Source organism: Urocitellus parryii, chromosome 6, assembly GCF_045843805.1.
Source record: "Urocitellus parryii isolate mUroPar1 chromosome 6, mUroPar1.hap1, whole genome shotgun sequence".
Taxonomy (NCBI): domain Eukaryota; kingdom Metazoa; phylum Chordata; class Mammalia; order Rodentia; family Sciuridae; genus Urocitellus; species Urocitellus parryii.
This window is the reverse complement of record NC_135536.1, coordinates 22722458-22738170: the sequence shown is the minus strand read 5'-3', so window position 1 is coordinate 22738170 and position 15713 is coordinate 22722458. Positions and strand designations below refer to the sequence as shown.

The 15713-nt window shown below is 39.2% G+C and overlaps 1 protein-coding gene across 11 annotated transcripts in view; it reads right to left on the bottom strand.

Annotated features, from left to right (window-relative positions):
• The window catches only part of Ston2 (stonin 2), a 153875-nt gene that overhangs the window by 23860 nt on the left and 114302 nt on the right, over positions 1 to 15713 (bottom strand). For 10 of the 11 annotated variants that reach the window (XR_003301998.2, XR_003301997.2, XM_026402432.2 and 7 more), the window contains 2 exons: positions 6958 to 8793; positions 1281 to 1483 (listed from right to left, as the gene is read on the bottom strand). Coding sequence is in view for 9 of the 11 variants with exons in the window: in XM_026402432.2 (XP_026258217.1) it covers positions 1281 to 1483; positions 6958 to 8793 (2039 nt within the window). In the remaining 2 variants the exon portion in view is untranslated. Of the gene's footprint in view, positions 1 to 1280; positions 1484 to 6957; positions 8794 to 10769; positions 10867 to 15713 lie in introns of those variants that run through there. The other variant, XM_077800096.1, reaches the window with a different exon arrangement.

Below are 15713 nucleotides of genomic sequence, written 5' to 3'. Positions count from 1 at the left end.
GTTCCACGGGCTCCACAGGACAGGGGCAAGCTCTTGTTCACCATTTTATCTAATAATATAGAAAAACAGGAGGCAATTGATGAATGTTTATCAAATAAATAAATTCCTTTGTAACTGATTCTTTAAACCTTTCCAAATATTTTACCACTTTAAAAGCCTCCAAACTAGAAGTAGTGAAGTGTTTACAGTTCTACCATATCTTCTGCAAAATATGCTGTCATTACAAAGGGTCCAATAAATAAATCTCCACTTGAAAATATCACACTTCAAATGAAGCCTTTGATAAGTCAGGCAGGGAATCCCTTAAGCTCAGGAATTTCATAATTAACGTTGCTTCTCTGAGTATACCGCTCCATTTGGAGGGTAATGATTCAAGACAGCACAGGGTCATGCTTGAGGAAAATGCTATTTTTTTCCTGGCCACAAGATGGAGTATTTGTTCTTTTTGTTTTAGACCACACAACTAAGGAAACAGAGGAATCATAAATCACCATATAAATGTAAGGGTATCATTGTGAATAGGAAATTATTAAACCACTTTGCAAAATCCTTGTTTAAAACAACAATTTTTATTACTCCTTCCATAGCCCGGATCCTAATACCATTGTAGAAATTTGCTGTATTGTAACAGCTCAGTGCCCAGGCATATGTGTCTTAAATTTGTTTTGATCCACTTCATCAACTCATGCTGATGAAATGTGTTTAGGGTTAGACAAGTTCCTGATAACTCCCTTCTGCTTCCACATTCACTATTTTGCAAAAAAGTATATTACAAATGAGTAATAATAAATTTACACCCACTGTTCTTTTTTTCTTTTTCTTCTTTTCTTGGTACCAGAGATTGAATCCAGAGGCACTTAACCACTGAGGACATTCCCAGCCCTTTTTATTTTTTATTTTGAGACCGGGTCTTGCTAAGTTGCTGAGGCTGGTTTTGAACCTGTCTCAGCTTTCCAAGCCACTGGGAGGATTACAAGTGTGCACTACCACACCAGGCCCTCTGTTCTTTCTACTGCTGTTATTCACAAGGACAGAGACATTGCATTCTCCTCTGTAAACAGCCCCTTCATTTTTTTTTTTTCAACCTTTGTCTTGCTCACAAGAGATTATTCATTAAAATCAGAGCAGACTCATCCACAGCTATGTATGTGTACTTCCTCTAGAATGCTAAGAGCATACTCTGCACAACAGTAAGCATTGCTAAAAGGATTAAGGAGGGGGAGGGTAGTAGTGTGAAGAGATGGACTTGCAAACATCAGGCAGACCCTTCCCAAGGCTACCTTGTAGCTGTAATGTGCGGAATAATTGACCCACTTCCTGACATCAGTCTTATCTTCCACGGAGATGGATCTCACAGCGGCTTTGGAGGCAGAAGTTGTGGGCATGTTGAACTCAACATCCACATGACTGGCAAATCTGGAAGGCACTTCCCGGTCAGAACCAAGTTCAAGGTGGCAAAAGAAACAGTGTGGGTGACCAGAAGCTATGAAAGAAAGAATCCAGGTCAGGTTCTTTGGGGGATGAATTTAAAAAATTTTAAAAAGGTCAAAAGAGCTACCTCAGTAACAAAGGAGACCAGTAGGCTGGGCACCTGGCAGTCTTACAGATGGTCCAGTGTTAAGTGGAGGATTTGCTGCAGCAGGCTCTGTATGCCTTAGACCATTTGATAAAACATTGTCTAATGACCACTGCCCAGTATCCTATCAATAAAACCCACAGCCTGAGAAACAGACCACTCTGCCTGCTTAGATCAGGGTGATATGTGGATGCAGTACAAACTAAAAAGGGCTGTAGATTCAAAGAATAGAGTAAAAGGGATCAGCACTTAGCACATAGTAAAACATCAATGTCAGCCACCTGGAGCAAAATCATTGCTTTCCTTTGAAGGATGAGTTGACTTTTCTTAATAGCATTTCATATTTTCAAAAAGGCTTTTAACATATTTCTGTGGGTGAATGACATATGTAAGTGACAAAAGCCTTATGGACAGCACACATGTATTAGGGAAAGTGTGGTACACGCCTCAGAATAACTGATCCACATCAGAATACCATGCATTGGCTTCCAGCTGCAATGCAAGTGGCATAGAGTCCACACCCAAGTCTTTTGTTCTCCCCAGGTCTCAATTCCTCAACTGTAAAGTGGGGAGAGATGGAAGGGATAACAAAAGGGTGGGCTGGTGTATGCCAGGCACAGCCCCTTGCTGCTCCAATTCTATAAGTCTATATGTAATTATACTTGGATGGCATTTAAGGATTTTTGTTTGAGAATTATTATTAGACTTGGGGGGGGGAAGAAAAATTAGAGCTTAGTTCTGTGACTTTAACCCTCCAAGCTTCCTGTCATTCTTCAAGCACAGCAGGAAATGATTTTTTTTTTTTTAGTGATAATTTTTTTAATATTTATTTTTTAGTTTTCGGCGGACACAACATCTTGTATGTGGTGCTGAGGATAGAACCCAGGCCACATGCATGACAGGCGAGTGCGCTACCGCTTGAGCCACATCCCCAGCCCAGGAGGAAAAGATTGTTGAATGCCCTGTGCCTGCAGGAGGCTAAGTGCTTTCCACAGGTATTCTCACTCAATCTTCATAACAAAACCCTTGAAGTCATAATATCATCCTCACTTTACAGACCAAGAAACAAAGTGAGCTGTCCAAGGTCATGGCTAGAAAGTGCCTGAGCTTTCTAGTTGACTTAATGGTGTAATTGAAACATCTCCTTAGTTATCCATTGTCCCTGAGTAAACAATTCCCTCCCCCCTTTTTTTACTGGGCTGGGTAGGACTTTCAAACTCAGAAAGTAAGAAGGTACACACCTACTCTCCAAGGAAAACATTACAGAGTGAAGTATTTGTTTTGCTGTTTCACAAATGTAACATAATTCAATGGTAACTTGTAAGTAAGTAAGACTTTGGGAAATTAACTGAAAATTCTGCACTGGTTTTTAGGAAAGGAATTTAAATAAGATACATGTAATTGTAGAAATTAGATTATTTGAAAGTGAATCTACATATATCTTCTTAATTGTGTACCACAGATGTAATTATATAGCTATCATTCATTGACATTTGTTACAGACTTGATACTGTGCTGAACATTTAAAAAAGACTTATCTTAATTTCATTCTGAATGAGCTAGGTATTAGCCCTATTTTACAGATGAGAAAAATTGGGTTTCTCTGAGAAGGTTAAATTCATTGCCTGAGGTCACACCGAATTAAGTAGTAGAGCTGAGAATCAAACGCAGATCTGACTTTGACTCCAAATTATGCCCTAAATTCTTCTCAATATGCTGCTATAGAATTAGAAAATACAACATACATAGAAAGAGTCTCTTACTAAGAACTTGATTAACTGCTTTTATCTAATTTACCTTTATTTGCATGTTGTTGGAATACTGAAAACTCATTTCTTTTACAAAAGTGACTCCCTCCTTTCACAGCAAACTCTGAAGGCAACATCTTTTCCTAGATTCCTCGCCTCCATTATTAGATGTGTGAGGCTGGTGGACACTTAAGTGTAATTTGAAAACTGGTATAGTTTAATTCACAGTAATGAGCTTAAAAAAAAAAGCCTACACATTATGTTATTTTCCTTGATGAAAATGAGAAAATATAACATTAAATTTCAGTTTTTCCCCCCCAAAAGGCTTTATTCTTATTGGAATTGTTTTATCTTTACCTGATCTAAAGAGAACTAGAATTCCAGCAAAGTTACCTATGTAGGATAGAATGCTTTATTTCCTCTTGTGAGACCTGTGGAGTAAGCAGGACTTATTCCAGCATCTCCTAAGATTAAGAAAAAAACGCTGAGATTTCGGTGGGAGGAATCCTTGGAACATTTAGCTGGGTTTGTGCACTTGGCTGGGCCCTGCTGGTTGGAAGCAGTATGGAATTCAAAAGCAGCTACATGGTTTCCTGGGGGCTAAGAAGAGAACAAGCCCACAGTGGCTGCACACTTGCTGGCCCATGCTGCCTATAGTCTGCCTGCCACGCCAACTGTGGGATGCAGAAGCAGGGCCAAGGTAGGTGGGAGTGTGTGTGGAGAGGTTCAGGCCTCCCAGCCAGCTGGGCCTTTTGACTTCTGCTGGGCCCTTGTAAATGGAGGTGCAAGTCATTAAAAAAAAAAAAAAAACCCAAAACTTAAAAGGCGATTTGCCAAGACTAACACCTAGATAGAAGAATTCAGGAAAAGGGGCTATTACTAATAGATCATCATCAGTTTTCTTGTTTCATGGATGGAGCATAGGATAAGAGGGCAAGGGCTGGGCACAGTGATTTCCAGTTACGGTAGGAAATTGCAGTCTGGTCAGGGCATAGATCGTATACAGCTCGTTTCCAGAAGAGAGTACTATTAATTTCCTGAATGGGTTCAGAAACACACCATGGGCCAGAAGTAGTACAAGAAGTCTCTATTGGGGGTCACTACTAAAAATATTATAGAGCCATGACAGAAAAAGCATGGGGTCAGGGGTTTAGGTAAGGAACATCTTTAAATATCCTTATGCTGTCCTGTATGTTAAAAATCTCCCACAAATAAGGTTCTAGTAAACTAGTAACATACTTGCTGCATTTACTTGGCCTTGAGCTACTGAATATTTTCCACTGGGAAGCATTAAGAAAAATGTTTGCTGAAGACCTATATTGCTTTGTCCCTGTCCTGTGTCCATTTCCACCTTTTTCTGGTAGCAATCTTTTTTTTTCTCTTCTTTTGAGAAATAATCTTCCCTGCTGCTGAATATCAGCTTGATGCTTAGATGAGTCAAAATGCTCTGGACACGCCTCGCCTGGATCCACTTGGCAATGAGACAGAAAATGGTGGTGACCATTTGTCCCAGTGGCTGCACCCTGAGGAGAAATCCACTAGTTACGAGGGCTATTCCAGAGCTGCCTTTTCTGATGTCTGTTCAAACTTTTCTTCATTTCTCTGAACTATTCATATTCATCCAGCCTGTCTCTTTCTTTTCTTCCTTCCTTCCTTTTCTCCTTCCTTCCTTATTTCTTTCATTCCTCCCTCCCTCTTCTTCTCTGAAGGTCAGTGTTTGTTGCTTATAATCAAAACCCTTAGGGCTGGGGATGTGGCTCAAGCAGTAGCGCGCTCGCCTGGCATGCGTGCGGCCCGGGTTTAATCCTCAGCACCACATACAAACAAAGATGTTGTGTCCGCCAAAAACTAAAAAATAAATATTAACATTCTCTCTCTCTCTCAATCTTTAAAAAAAAACTCTTATACAGTACTTTTAAATATTTTAAATCACTTTGAGATATGCTTGTATGCATTAAGAAAACTGCAAATCTCTGTTCTTGTAACAGAAATTATTTCAAGTTTGTGTCTGTTTGGCTTCATCTATTGCAATGTAAGTGGGGACTGTGGTATTGACAAAAGAGCCCTGGATGTGGTTGTGAGACTTTAGATGAGTCACACCACCTCCAGGGCCTTAATTTCTCATCTGTAGAATGAAGAGGTTTGGCTGAGTTCCCCATGGTCCCTTCCAGCTTGGAAGTGCAGTAATTCCACAGTGCTCTCTTCCCCCAGGGCTTTTGTGGCATGGGGGGATTCAGTGTTTTTACTTCCCTGGAAAGTTGCGAGTCTACAGCTGACATAGAAATTGCAGAGTATTCACCAGGAGAACACAGTGTTGACTTCAAAAGAAGTGAAGAAGCAAGCATAGAGAGGAAGACCTTGTTTTAGAAATTCTGTCAATTTAGGAATAGAGGGTAGCAAACCCAGCCTCAAACAACAGAGGCCCTATTGTCTCATCAGATTGCACTGCTACACCCAGTGTCTGACACAGAGTGCCTGGTGTGCGCCAGCTCTCTGGGCTGCCTGGGGAGTTTCCAGACAGTACTGCTTCTTGCTATCATGTCATATTGCACCTAGGATATGGTAACATAGCCACTCCACCTGCTGACCAGGAGAGGAATACTCTGAATACACAGTTAGGAGTTAATTGTGAAAATGGATGAAAGCATAGCTACATATATCAATCAGGAGTTTTCCCAAAGCTTATTCTTTTTGCTCCACTAGCAAATCCACTTTTTATAACAGATGGGCACAATTTATTATAAACAAGAAGAGAATGGTTTGAAGGCTCATGGGATCACGAGCTTGTTCCTGCCACTGGGGTCACCCAGGCCTACTCTAAGAAAGAAAGCTATTAGAGCTGGTTTGATTGCTGCCTTGTTTTGTCATGTCACTAAATCTCTCTGGACCAACAAGGAAAGTAATTGCCTTCTGGGCTCAATCAAGCACAAGAGCATCCCCCACAGCTGGGAGCAGGCCAGCTAGGGTTGGTATGCTTTCTGTTTGTTTAAATAAAACATTCCTTGATTTACTTCGTGCCTGATGAAATTTGGACCATTTTGACCTTTATGCTCTGGCTGGATCTTCAGTCTGATTGGAAGCCCACTTCCCTTCTTGCCCATCCCAAAGTCCCAGAGCCAGACTTTGAGTTTGAGATATTTTGACTGACAGGCTTCACAGAGTGAAGCTCAAAAATTTAACTTTTCATGTGTAATTATCATTGGCCACAAACTGGCCCTTTCACCTACATCCAAGGCACAGCTAGAAAGATGCCTCTTTAGAACCCAGAAGCCTTCCAAGGTAGGACCTGGAAATGGACTGCTTTTAACACCACAGTTAATACTTTAATGAGTCCCAAAAGAATAAACATTCAGAAGCTTCCTTGGAAAGCTGCTTATCGGCTTAGCTGAGCAGAGTAATACATATTTTTATGGAAGATTTATGATAACAAGGAGCTGAAAAGATGGAGTGAACTAGGTCACCATGCTTGTTACTTTGCACAAATATTTCAATTATTCTGGTGCCCCTCCCCATCCATTACCATTCCCACCACACAACAAAAGCAAGCACTTGATACAGGAAGAAGATATGGAAGGTGATCCCAGCTTTCAGGGAGCATATGGGCATTTCCACAGAAGAGAAACCCTGACCTACCTGAGTTTTTGTCAGGCAGCCGGTTTATCCTCCACACGATGGCGTTGAAGGCATGCTCATACTTGGCAGTTCCCAGTGTTACTCTCATGACGGGCTCAGAACCAGAGACACTAGTTGAGCCAAAACTTGCCCCCCGATTCACTTTGGCTTTCAGAGACTTTTCCCCAAGGACACTTTCCCTGCGGAAGTTTTTCACCCACTCACTGGGCACTGGGTAACGCACCATTACATTCTCACAGGGAACCTGGGTGAGAGGGTCACGGTTAGAGGAGAAACCGGATGACATCCTCAGCCAGCTTTGCACCTCCACCTCTGCCCCGTTGATACTGGCTGCGGTCCTGAGCGTGAAAGGCAAGGACTTCTCTGCAAACACTGTCCTGAACCGCATGAGCTCAAACCGGCACGCATCCAAAGGGTTGAAGAGAATAACCCGAGAGCTACTGAACACATCCTCATCCACACACCCATGAAAACGGCATTCATGGAGCTTAATCCACTTTGTGGTCGTGGTGGGCATGATGTCCTGCCGGGAAACGATTTCATTTCCTTTCACAAGGACGTCATTGAGGCCCAAGCGGCACTCCGCAAGCCCAGAGAGAAAACTCAAAATGTGGATTCGTGTTAAGACGTGTTGCTGGAGAATCTGGTTGTCTCCTTTGCTCACAATGCCAGAGAATTCGTCTTTGACATCCACTGTGATCTCCTCTTCGAGGTAGTTCAGACCAACTGTGCTCAGGTCCATTGATAACACCGGCAGATCCATGAGACGGTCCTGAACCGCACGGATGAAGCTCAGGAAATCATCATAACTGGTGGTACCCAGCTTAATCACTTGTTCCCTCTCTGCTGTGTGAGCCACAGCAGGTTTGGGTTGGTATTTCTTCTTTTCCTTGTAGCTGACTCGGTCAATACGTAGGCTGTGGATCCTACCATTCTCATCATAGTTTTGAAGCCGGGGTTCGGAAACCTCATGGTACATCTCCAACTTGAACTCACGGAATGGTTTTTCTAGGCCCTGCTCATAGTAGAGCTGCAGGTAACCACTCTCTGTTAGTTTGATGTAGATTGGTCCCCAGTGCCTGGAGGACATGATATTTTTCTTCTCCGGGATCCTCAGCATCATTGGCCACCCATCCCTGGGCTGGGACAGAGCTGGCCCAGGTGGGTGAGCATCTAGCTCAATCCAGGCTACTGGGTCATCATCAGGTAGTGTTGTGCTGCCAAAATGATCAGGATCATCTATGTGGAGCTGTTTAAGTTTTTCAACAGCATCAGAGTGTGATTGACTTTTGCTTGAATCATCAAAACTGATGGCATCCTGGTAGATGACGATGAGTGAATCTCTTTGGCTTTTGCCTGTGGTACTGGAAATGGAACTGTTTTGGGAATGCCTCTCCTGTTCCTCAAAGAAAGCACTGAAAGGGTTGATAGGAGAGGGCTGTATATCCTGTAAAGTCTCATTCAAGAAAGGATTGGTTGCCCTCCAAGGTGGTGCCTCAGGTATGAAAGGTGGATGGTTTAAGGAGGAAATGTCTAACTTCTGAAGTTTGGAAAAGTTCATCAAAGTGCTCTTGGGACGATCCCTCTTAACTGACCCAGTGGAGTTAAAAGGTGCATCTGGGCCCACAGATGTAATAGATGGTATATCTGGCTTCAGAGGAGAGGTGACTGGTAGAGAAGGGAGGCTAATTTCATTGTCATCAAAAGTGACCCAGCTGGGGAAACGAGCAGAGGTCACTGGAGGGGTAGGGTGCCCGTTCATAGCTGGACTGCTGGTTTGCCAACTGATGGCCTCCATCTCTACCTCCTCATCTTCCTGAAGTAAGGAAGAATTATCTAAAAGGAAAAAGAGACCATATGAGGGCTGCCATTCAGGTCCTGTGGAGTTATAGAAAATTGAAGTAGGTGAAGGAGGGAATGCTAGAATTTTATCTTGAATCCAGTCAGTTCAAAAGCAGCTCAATACCTTGTCTCAAACGCTTGGTCTCATAATTTTGTAATGAGCACACCACCTTACATGAAGTTAAGAATATAATGGTAATATCAGAAGCATTAACTGGTAGGACCAAGCTCTGAAATGGATGTTTTCTACACTTATCTCTAAGGTGTATATTCTTAATTTTTAAGCATTAAAAACTACCTTCTATACAAAACAATATAAACTGACCTCATTTTTTAAAAAGTTCATTTCTGTCAGTGATAATATGACTACAAATAATATACTTGGAAGAATTCTAGCCCAAATATGATAAAAAAGACAAAATGTTAACATCATCAATATGTATGTAGTAAGTTCATACAATTGAATAAGAAAAACACAAACTCCAACAGAAATATGGGCAAATGACATAAACATAGAATTCATGAAAGAGAAGCTAAAAATGTCTAATAAGCACATGAAAAATATTGTCTCACTAGTAATAAGAAAAACAAAAATTAAACAAAAAATAATCAGTGAAGATTTTCAAAGTTTTCATTTTTCAATGAGGGTTAGGATGGCATGAGAGGAACACTAAATGCACATCCAATGAGATTAAATTTCAACAAACACACTGAAAAGTAGTCTGGTGAGATAATTAAGGATCTTAGAAATGTTCACAAACTATGACTTAGTAATTCTACCCTTAAGAAATAAATCAGGTTGGGAATCAAGTTTGAAGAACAGAGATGTCCATTTTATCATTATTAGGAAGAAATGAAAGGAAAGATTTTAAACATCCAACAAGCGGGATGAACATTAAGAAATTGAGGCACACATAGAATAATAAATACCTAGTCATTAAAATTTTCACAGGTTATAATGAATAAGAAATATTCATAATATAATCTCTTCTTTTTTTCTCTAAAATGTCCATCTTGGGGCTTATTTATTGGATGATAAGCAGATTATTACCAATAAAGCTCCACCTAGCAAGTCCCTCAAGGAAGTGGGTACACAGGGCAGGGAGTCTTAATGAGGCAATGATCCAGACCTTAACACAATAAGGACTGTGTCTGCAGAGATTGTGGGAAGGGAGGAGAACAACAAGACCTTTAGCAAGAAGGAGCTGATTTTGATGAACATCTGGCATGTAGCAAATACTCAGTAAAGGTTTGTTGATTTAATGTAAAAAGAAACTTTGCTTTGGAGTAGCTCTTTCATTTTCCATATCTGGAGGAATGTGTATAGGGATCTCTGCCACCACCCCACCCACTATTTCTATTGCTATTCATTCAGAATCAAAGGGAAAAGGATACACAAAGATTGGGATTTCTGATGGCCTTGCTAAGACTTTATGCATATCACATCCAAGCACTCCAAATCAGCAACACCACACATAATTGCACATGTAATTACACACGGATGGGATGGCTGGCTTGTCACCATCCTGCCAGAACTGTATTCAAACAGATAGCAATTTCCTTAATTAGAAATGTCATTTAGAAAAGGTAGGCTGAATACATACATATGCATACACATAAACCACACCTATTCCATACAATGAGTGCATGGTATTTTCTGTACGTGCAGCACTACAAAAGGATTTCAAAGCATTTTAAAATTAAAGATGAGAATCTCCTTCAAATTCAGTTTTGTGGATGTACAAATGGTTTATTTTTTGGCAAATGAAGGGAAAGTATCAAAAAATAACCTGGGTTTATAGTATTTACATTTAATGTGTTTATTGATTATTAATATTATTAATAACTTATTTTGTAATGGAGGCTAAGGAAAACATTGTAAGCCTTAGTAATATTTTACTAACATAATTACTTCCTAGGAAAAGTAACTTATCCTCCCTAGAGAACAAGGGGTGGATCTCAAAACTCACCGTTTCTAATGAGGCAGCTCTGCAAACTTCCAGAAGTTTGTGTTTCCACCACAAAGGAGAGAGAATTTTGAAATTCTGCTTGTATTTCCAAGCAGCACCTGCCTGGCCCACCTCACTAGCAGGGGTATCGCTTGTGCCTGGAATGCATCACCACACCCTGGTTTAGAATAAGCTGAAGTCTTTTTCTTTGGGAGGGCAGCCTTCTGCCAAAGCCATTTATCCTCCTGCCAAAGGGTTCCCCTGTGCTGGTAATCTTGTCCCTGAAAAGGCATTTCTCATCTCCTTCTGAGCCAAAAAAAAGGGGGGGGGAAGGTCTTTGTCTCTACTTAAATATAATTTTCTTACAATAAATTCCCTTTCAAATCAAGTTATTTAAAATCACATCAAGTTCTAGACTTTTTTGATGCATTAGACTCATAAATGAAATGTCTTTAAATTATAAAGGATTTTTTTGAATTAAATTAATTTCTAGAGATTTTATTTTCTCTTTGATGGCCATTGAAAAACATTGGAAAGTTTTTCTCTCTCCTTTGGCGGTTTCATGTTCCATAATTACAATGGTTTTAAAAACCTATCTTTTAGTTAAGAGTGAAACATAGGTCAAATTTCTGAAATTGAGAATTTGAGCCAGGCATAGTGTTGCATGCCTAAAATCCAAGGAACTTGGGAGGCTAAGGCAATAGGATCCCAAGTTCAAGGCCAGCCTCAGCAACTTAGTAAAACCCTGTCTCAAAATAAAAAATAAAGGACTGGGGATGGAGCTCAGTGGTAGGGCACCTTGGGTTCAATCCTCGGTAACTCCAAAAAGGAAAGAAAGAAAGAAAGAGAAAAGAAAAAAAAAGAAAGAAAGAAATCAAGAATTTGCTTTTTCACAACATCACATTTAAAGAAAAAATTTCTCAATAACATTACATACTTATATAGATGAAAAGCAGGAATTGTTTTGGTTCACATAAAATAAAGCATTTCTTGAGGTGCAACCAAAGACTGCCAAGAGTTAATTTCAAAAATCATCCCTTATTGACACTGATTTCTCTACTGTGACTTAATTTTGCTCCATTTTTCACTTGACTGAGAGACAGCTTTGATTGCTTTTACAAAGACTGAATTATATTTCTTGAGTCCCTTTTTATTAGAGAATATTCTTTGGACTTTTACATATAAATAGATAATTTATCTGTATGTAAAACTTCTGTTGGTAAATATTTGCATTATGTGTGATAAAAAATTCATGACCATAATATATAATGAGTGTGTGTCCTTAATAAAAATGAATATACCTTCACAAATAAGTAGGATAAGGAAAATGAACAGATAATTTACATAAAGAAATATAACTATCTAATAACTAAGAGGAGAAAAAGAATTTAACCTTATGAAACAATGAAATACAATTGTCCTAGTATCAGAGATTTAGACAGTTGAAGAAATTTACATTCTTCTGAAAGGCAATTCCAAAATTTGTCTAAAGTTTTCAAAAACAGTGACTCAAGAATCTTATAGGAATTTAAGAAAATAAAAAAGAATGCAACACTGTATATAGATGATATTTATCAAAGTAACATTTGGATCACTAAAAAACTGTGAACAACATAAAGTTTGAGGTTGCAGGTCAAATTTCTGAAATTGAGAATTTGAGCCAGGTATGGTATTATATACCTAAAATAAAGACTGTTTTATAAATTGTTATACCCTTAGGGATCCTGTGTTGCCATTGAGAGACAATGCACCCCCCCACCCCTCCCTCCCTCCCTCCCTCTCTCTCTCTCTCTCTCTCTCTCTCTCTCTCTCTCTCTCTCTGTTTGTGGTTCTGTGGATTAAACCCAGGTGAACTCCACCAATAAGCTACATCTCCAGCCCTTTTAATTTGTTTTCTGAAAAAGGGTTTTGCTAAATTACTGAGGCAGACCTCAAATTTTCAATCCTCCTGCCTCAGCCTCCCCAGGAGCTGGGATTATAGGCATGTCCTACTGTGCCTGGTGAGACAATGCTCTTGATGCATGTTTATTCACGTGGAAGCTGACCATGCTATACTTTTGAGTCAAGTATTTACTTTTGAGTAAATAATAACAAGAACCTAGAAGCTGAATTGCCTTGATTTCAGTCATGTATTAGCAGTTTACTAGCTGTATAGCTGGGCATGGTAGCACATGGCTATAATTCCAGCATTTTGGGAGGTGGAGGCAGAAGGATTCCAAGTTCAAGGTCAGCCACTGCAACTTAGGGAGATCTTGCCTCAAAAAAATTTTTAAAAAGAGCTAGGGATATAGCTTAATGGTAAAGTGCCTGTGGACTCTATCCCTAGTACAAACAGGAAAAAAAAAAAAAGATTTACTTAATATATGACTTTGGATACGATTTTAATTTCTCTGTCTCAGTTTTGCCATCTGATTTTACCATTTCATATTTTCCTAATTTAGGAAAATATAAAATCATACCTGAAAGGCAAATAATAACATTTCAGTAGATGTGAGCTGCTCTTACCACTACTACTACTAGAATAATACATTTCATTACACAAAGCATATATGTGTTAGAAAGCACTGGACTATAATGTTTCATAATGCTTTGTGTTGAAAACAAATGTCTCAGGGTAAGCACAAGTGGATCAGGGAAGGTGTTTAGGGAGGGAAAAGGAAGGTACTAGAGAATGATATTGATCATTTTATGTTATGTGCATGTATAAATATGGCATAATGAATCCCACTAGGATGTATAATCATAATGTACCAACAAAATTTTTTAAATTTTAAATCAGCATCCTTTCTTTTAAAAAACAATTTTAAACATTTAAATCTTAAGCATTTAAAACAATGCTGTGTTGCTCACAAAATAAAGAAATGAAGTTAAAAATGTACCTTTATTACTAATTAACCTTAAAGAAAGGAAACAAACAGTTTAGCTACTGTCTGTTTTAAGAAAGCAGCAGTGAAATATTTCCTAAGATGATTACAATTAGAGTAGCCAGTATGGTAAACAATGAGGGAGAACAAAAGACTGGCACATTTATAATCAAGGCTAATTATCTTAAATACAAAGTTAATTATTATCCATAATTCCATTTTATTGACTTATTAAAATAAAACCAAAACCAAAAATCCAGCATTATTTAATTACTATTCCTTCCACTTGTTACCTCCAAATTGCTTTTAGTAAGAGTTGGGCTGCTGCCAAACAAAGCCATGTATAAAGACTAGGTTTTCATTACCCATCACAGGGAAATTTTCCAGTACCTAAGAGATTTCTAGTGTCTTCACTGATGCAAACTAAAGAGGAATGGTTGCTTCTTTTAATGTTAGACTACAATCTATCTTAAGTTCCCAAAAGATCATAAGAAAATGAAGTAAATTACAATGGTAATCAAAGGGACCCAAACTGAAGGACAAGCAAGAACTATGGTGGCCATGGGGTGAGAAAGGCTAGTAGTCTTTGTAGTTTGAACACAGCAAAATTTTGACATTTTCTTTTCCCCCACTTGTTAATCTAATTTATTAATGCAACAAAAAATGCAGAAAACTTACTTAGAGATGGTCGCTGAAATCTATTGGAAGTGGTATAAACAAATGTTCTTAGATTAGTACAGGTTTCTCAACATGAAATAGCAGTCGCTGTTATATAGGAGAATATACTTAAAACTGTATAATCAGCCCCAGATACACAGCACACATTAAATATTTAATAGAGTAATCTGTAAAGCGAAAAGAGGAACATAGAATTTTAGGACTTAAAAAGATTTTAGAAACAGTAAAACTTGACCTTTCATTTTGCTGAGAAGACTAACGTTTAGAGATTTTAAGAAAACTGCCCAAGGTGAGATTATAAATCAAGCCCTGCTTTTAATTTTCATTAACTCAGTTATCTCCTTAATGCTTATTCATTAAGCTAAAATCTGTTTAATTTTTCCTATTACCTTTGAGATTGGTAAGAGTTATCTTGATACACAACTTCTAAGGAGCTTTGTTCAATGGGGAAAAGACATTAATTAAACAAGGATTAACATCTATTTATATAGAGAAATTTTGGGCAAAAGGTTAGGAGACGTCACCCCCTACTGTGTAACTGTGTATAGGTAAGAGAGGGAGTTAATCATCTGGACCTTATCAAGGGAGCCTCTCACTTGTATAAAGTATGCTTCGCACTATGATAAAAAAGAGAGCCAGAGGGTATGATAACCATTTGGGCATACACCCAGCAACAACCCAGGAAATTCATAAGCCTCAAAGAGCCTGGGGCTGGGGATGTGGCTCAAGCAGTAGTGCGCTTGCCTGGCATGCGTGCCGCCCAGGTTCGATCCTCAGCACCACATACAAAGATGTTGTGTCCCCCGAAAACTAAAAAATAAATATTAAAAAAATTCTCTCTCTCTCTTTAAAAAAAAAAAAAAAGAGCCTTTGGATCCTTGAAGGAGTGAAGGACAATCAAACTCTTCCATGGTATGAAAAGAAGTAGAAAAGCCCTTTTTGATTCAGGAGTTTTTTTTAAAAAAAGAGTAGTAGTATCCAGCAGTCACTGTAAGGGAGAACATATAGTAAGAGCAAGGGAAAAAAGAGGTCTCTACCCTGACTGATTTAAGCACAGTTCTCAAGACCAGAAGGTCCTAGGGCTGGGATCCAGGAAAAGTACTTCCTGGTGGAGCAAGGGCAAGTCCCCAGAAGCATAGTAGAACTACAGTGCCCAGGCTCTTACTGCAACCAGGACAGGTGACATTCACTGCCAGCACTTCTGCCACAGAAGTCTCACTCACCCCAGAAATGACCCTGGATATAAGCTTCAAGGAACCTCTGGACCCCTGAAAGCTAGGTGAACAGTCAAGTTCCTGGACTTCAGAGAAGAACTATACCCTAAAAGTAGGGTAAATAGGGATTGAACTATGATGTTTCATTTGGTCAGGGATATCAACTTCTAAGAGCCTCATCCCTCTTGGGCCAGAATGTAAAATTAGGT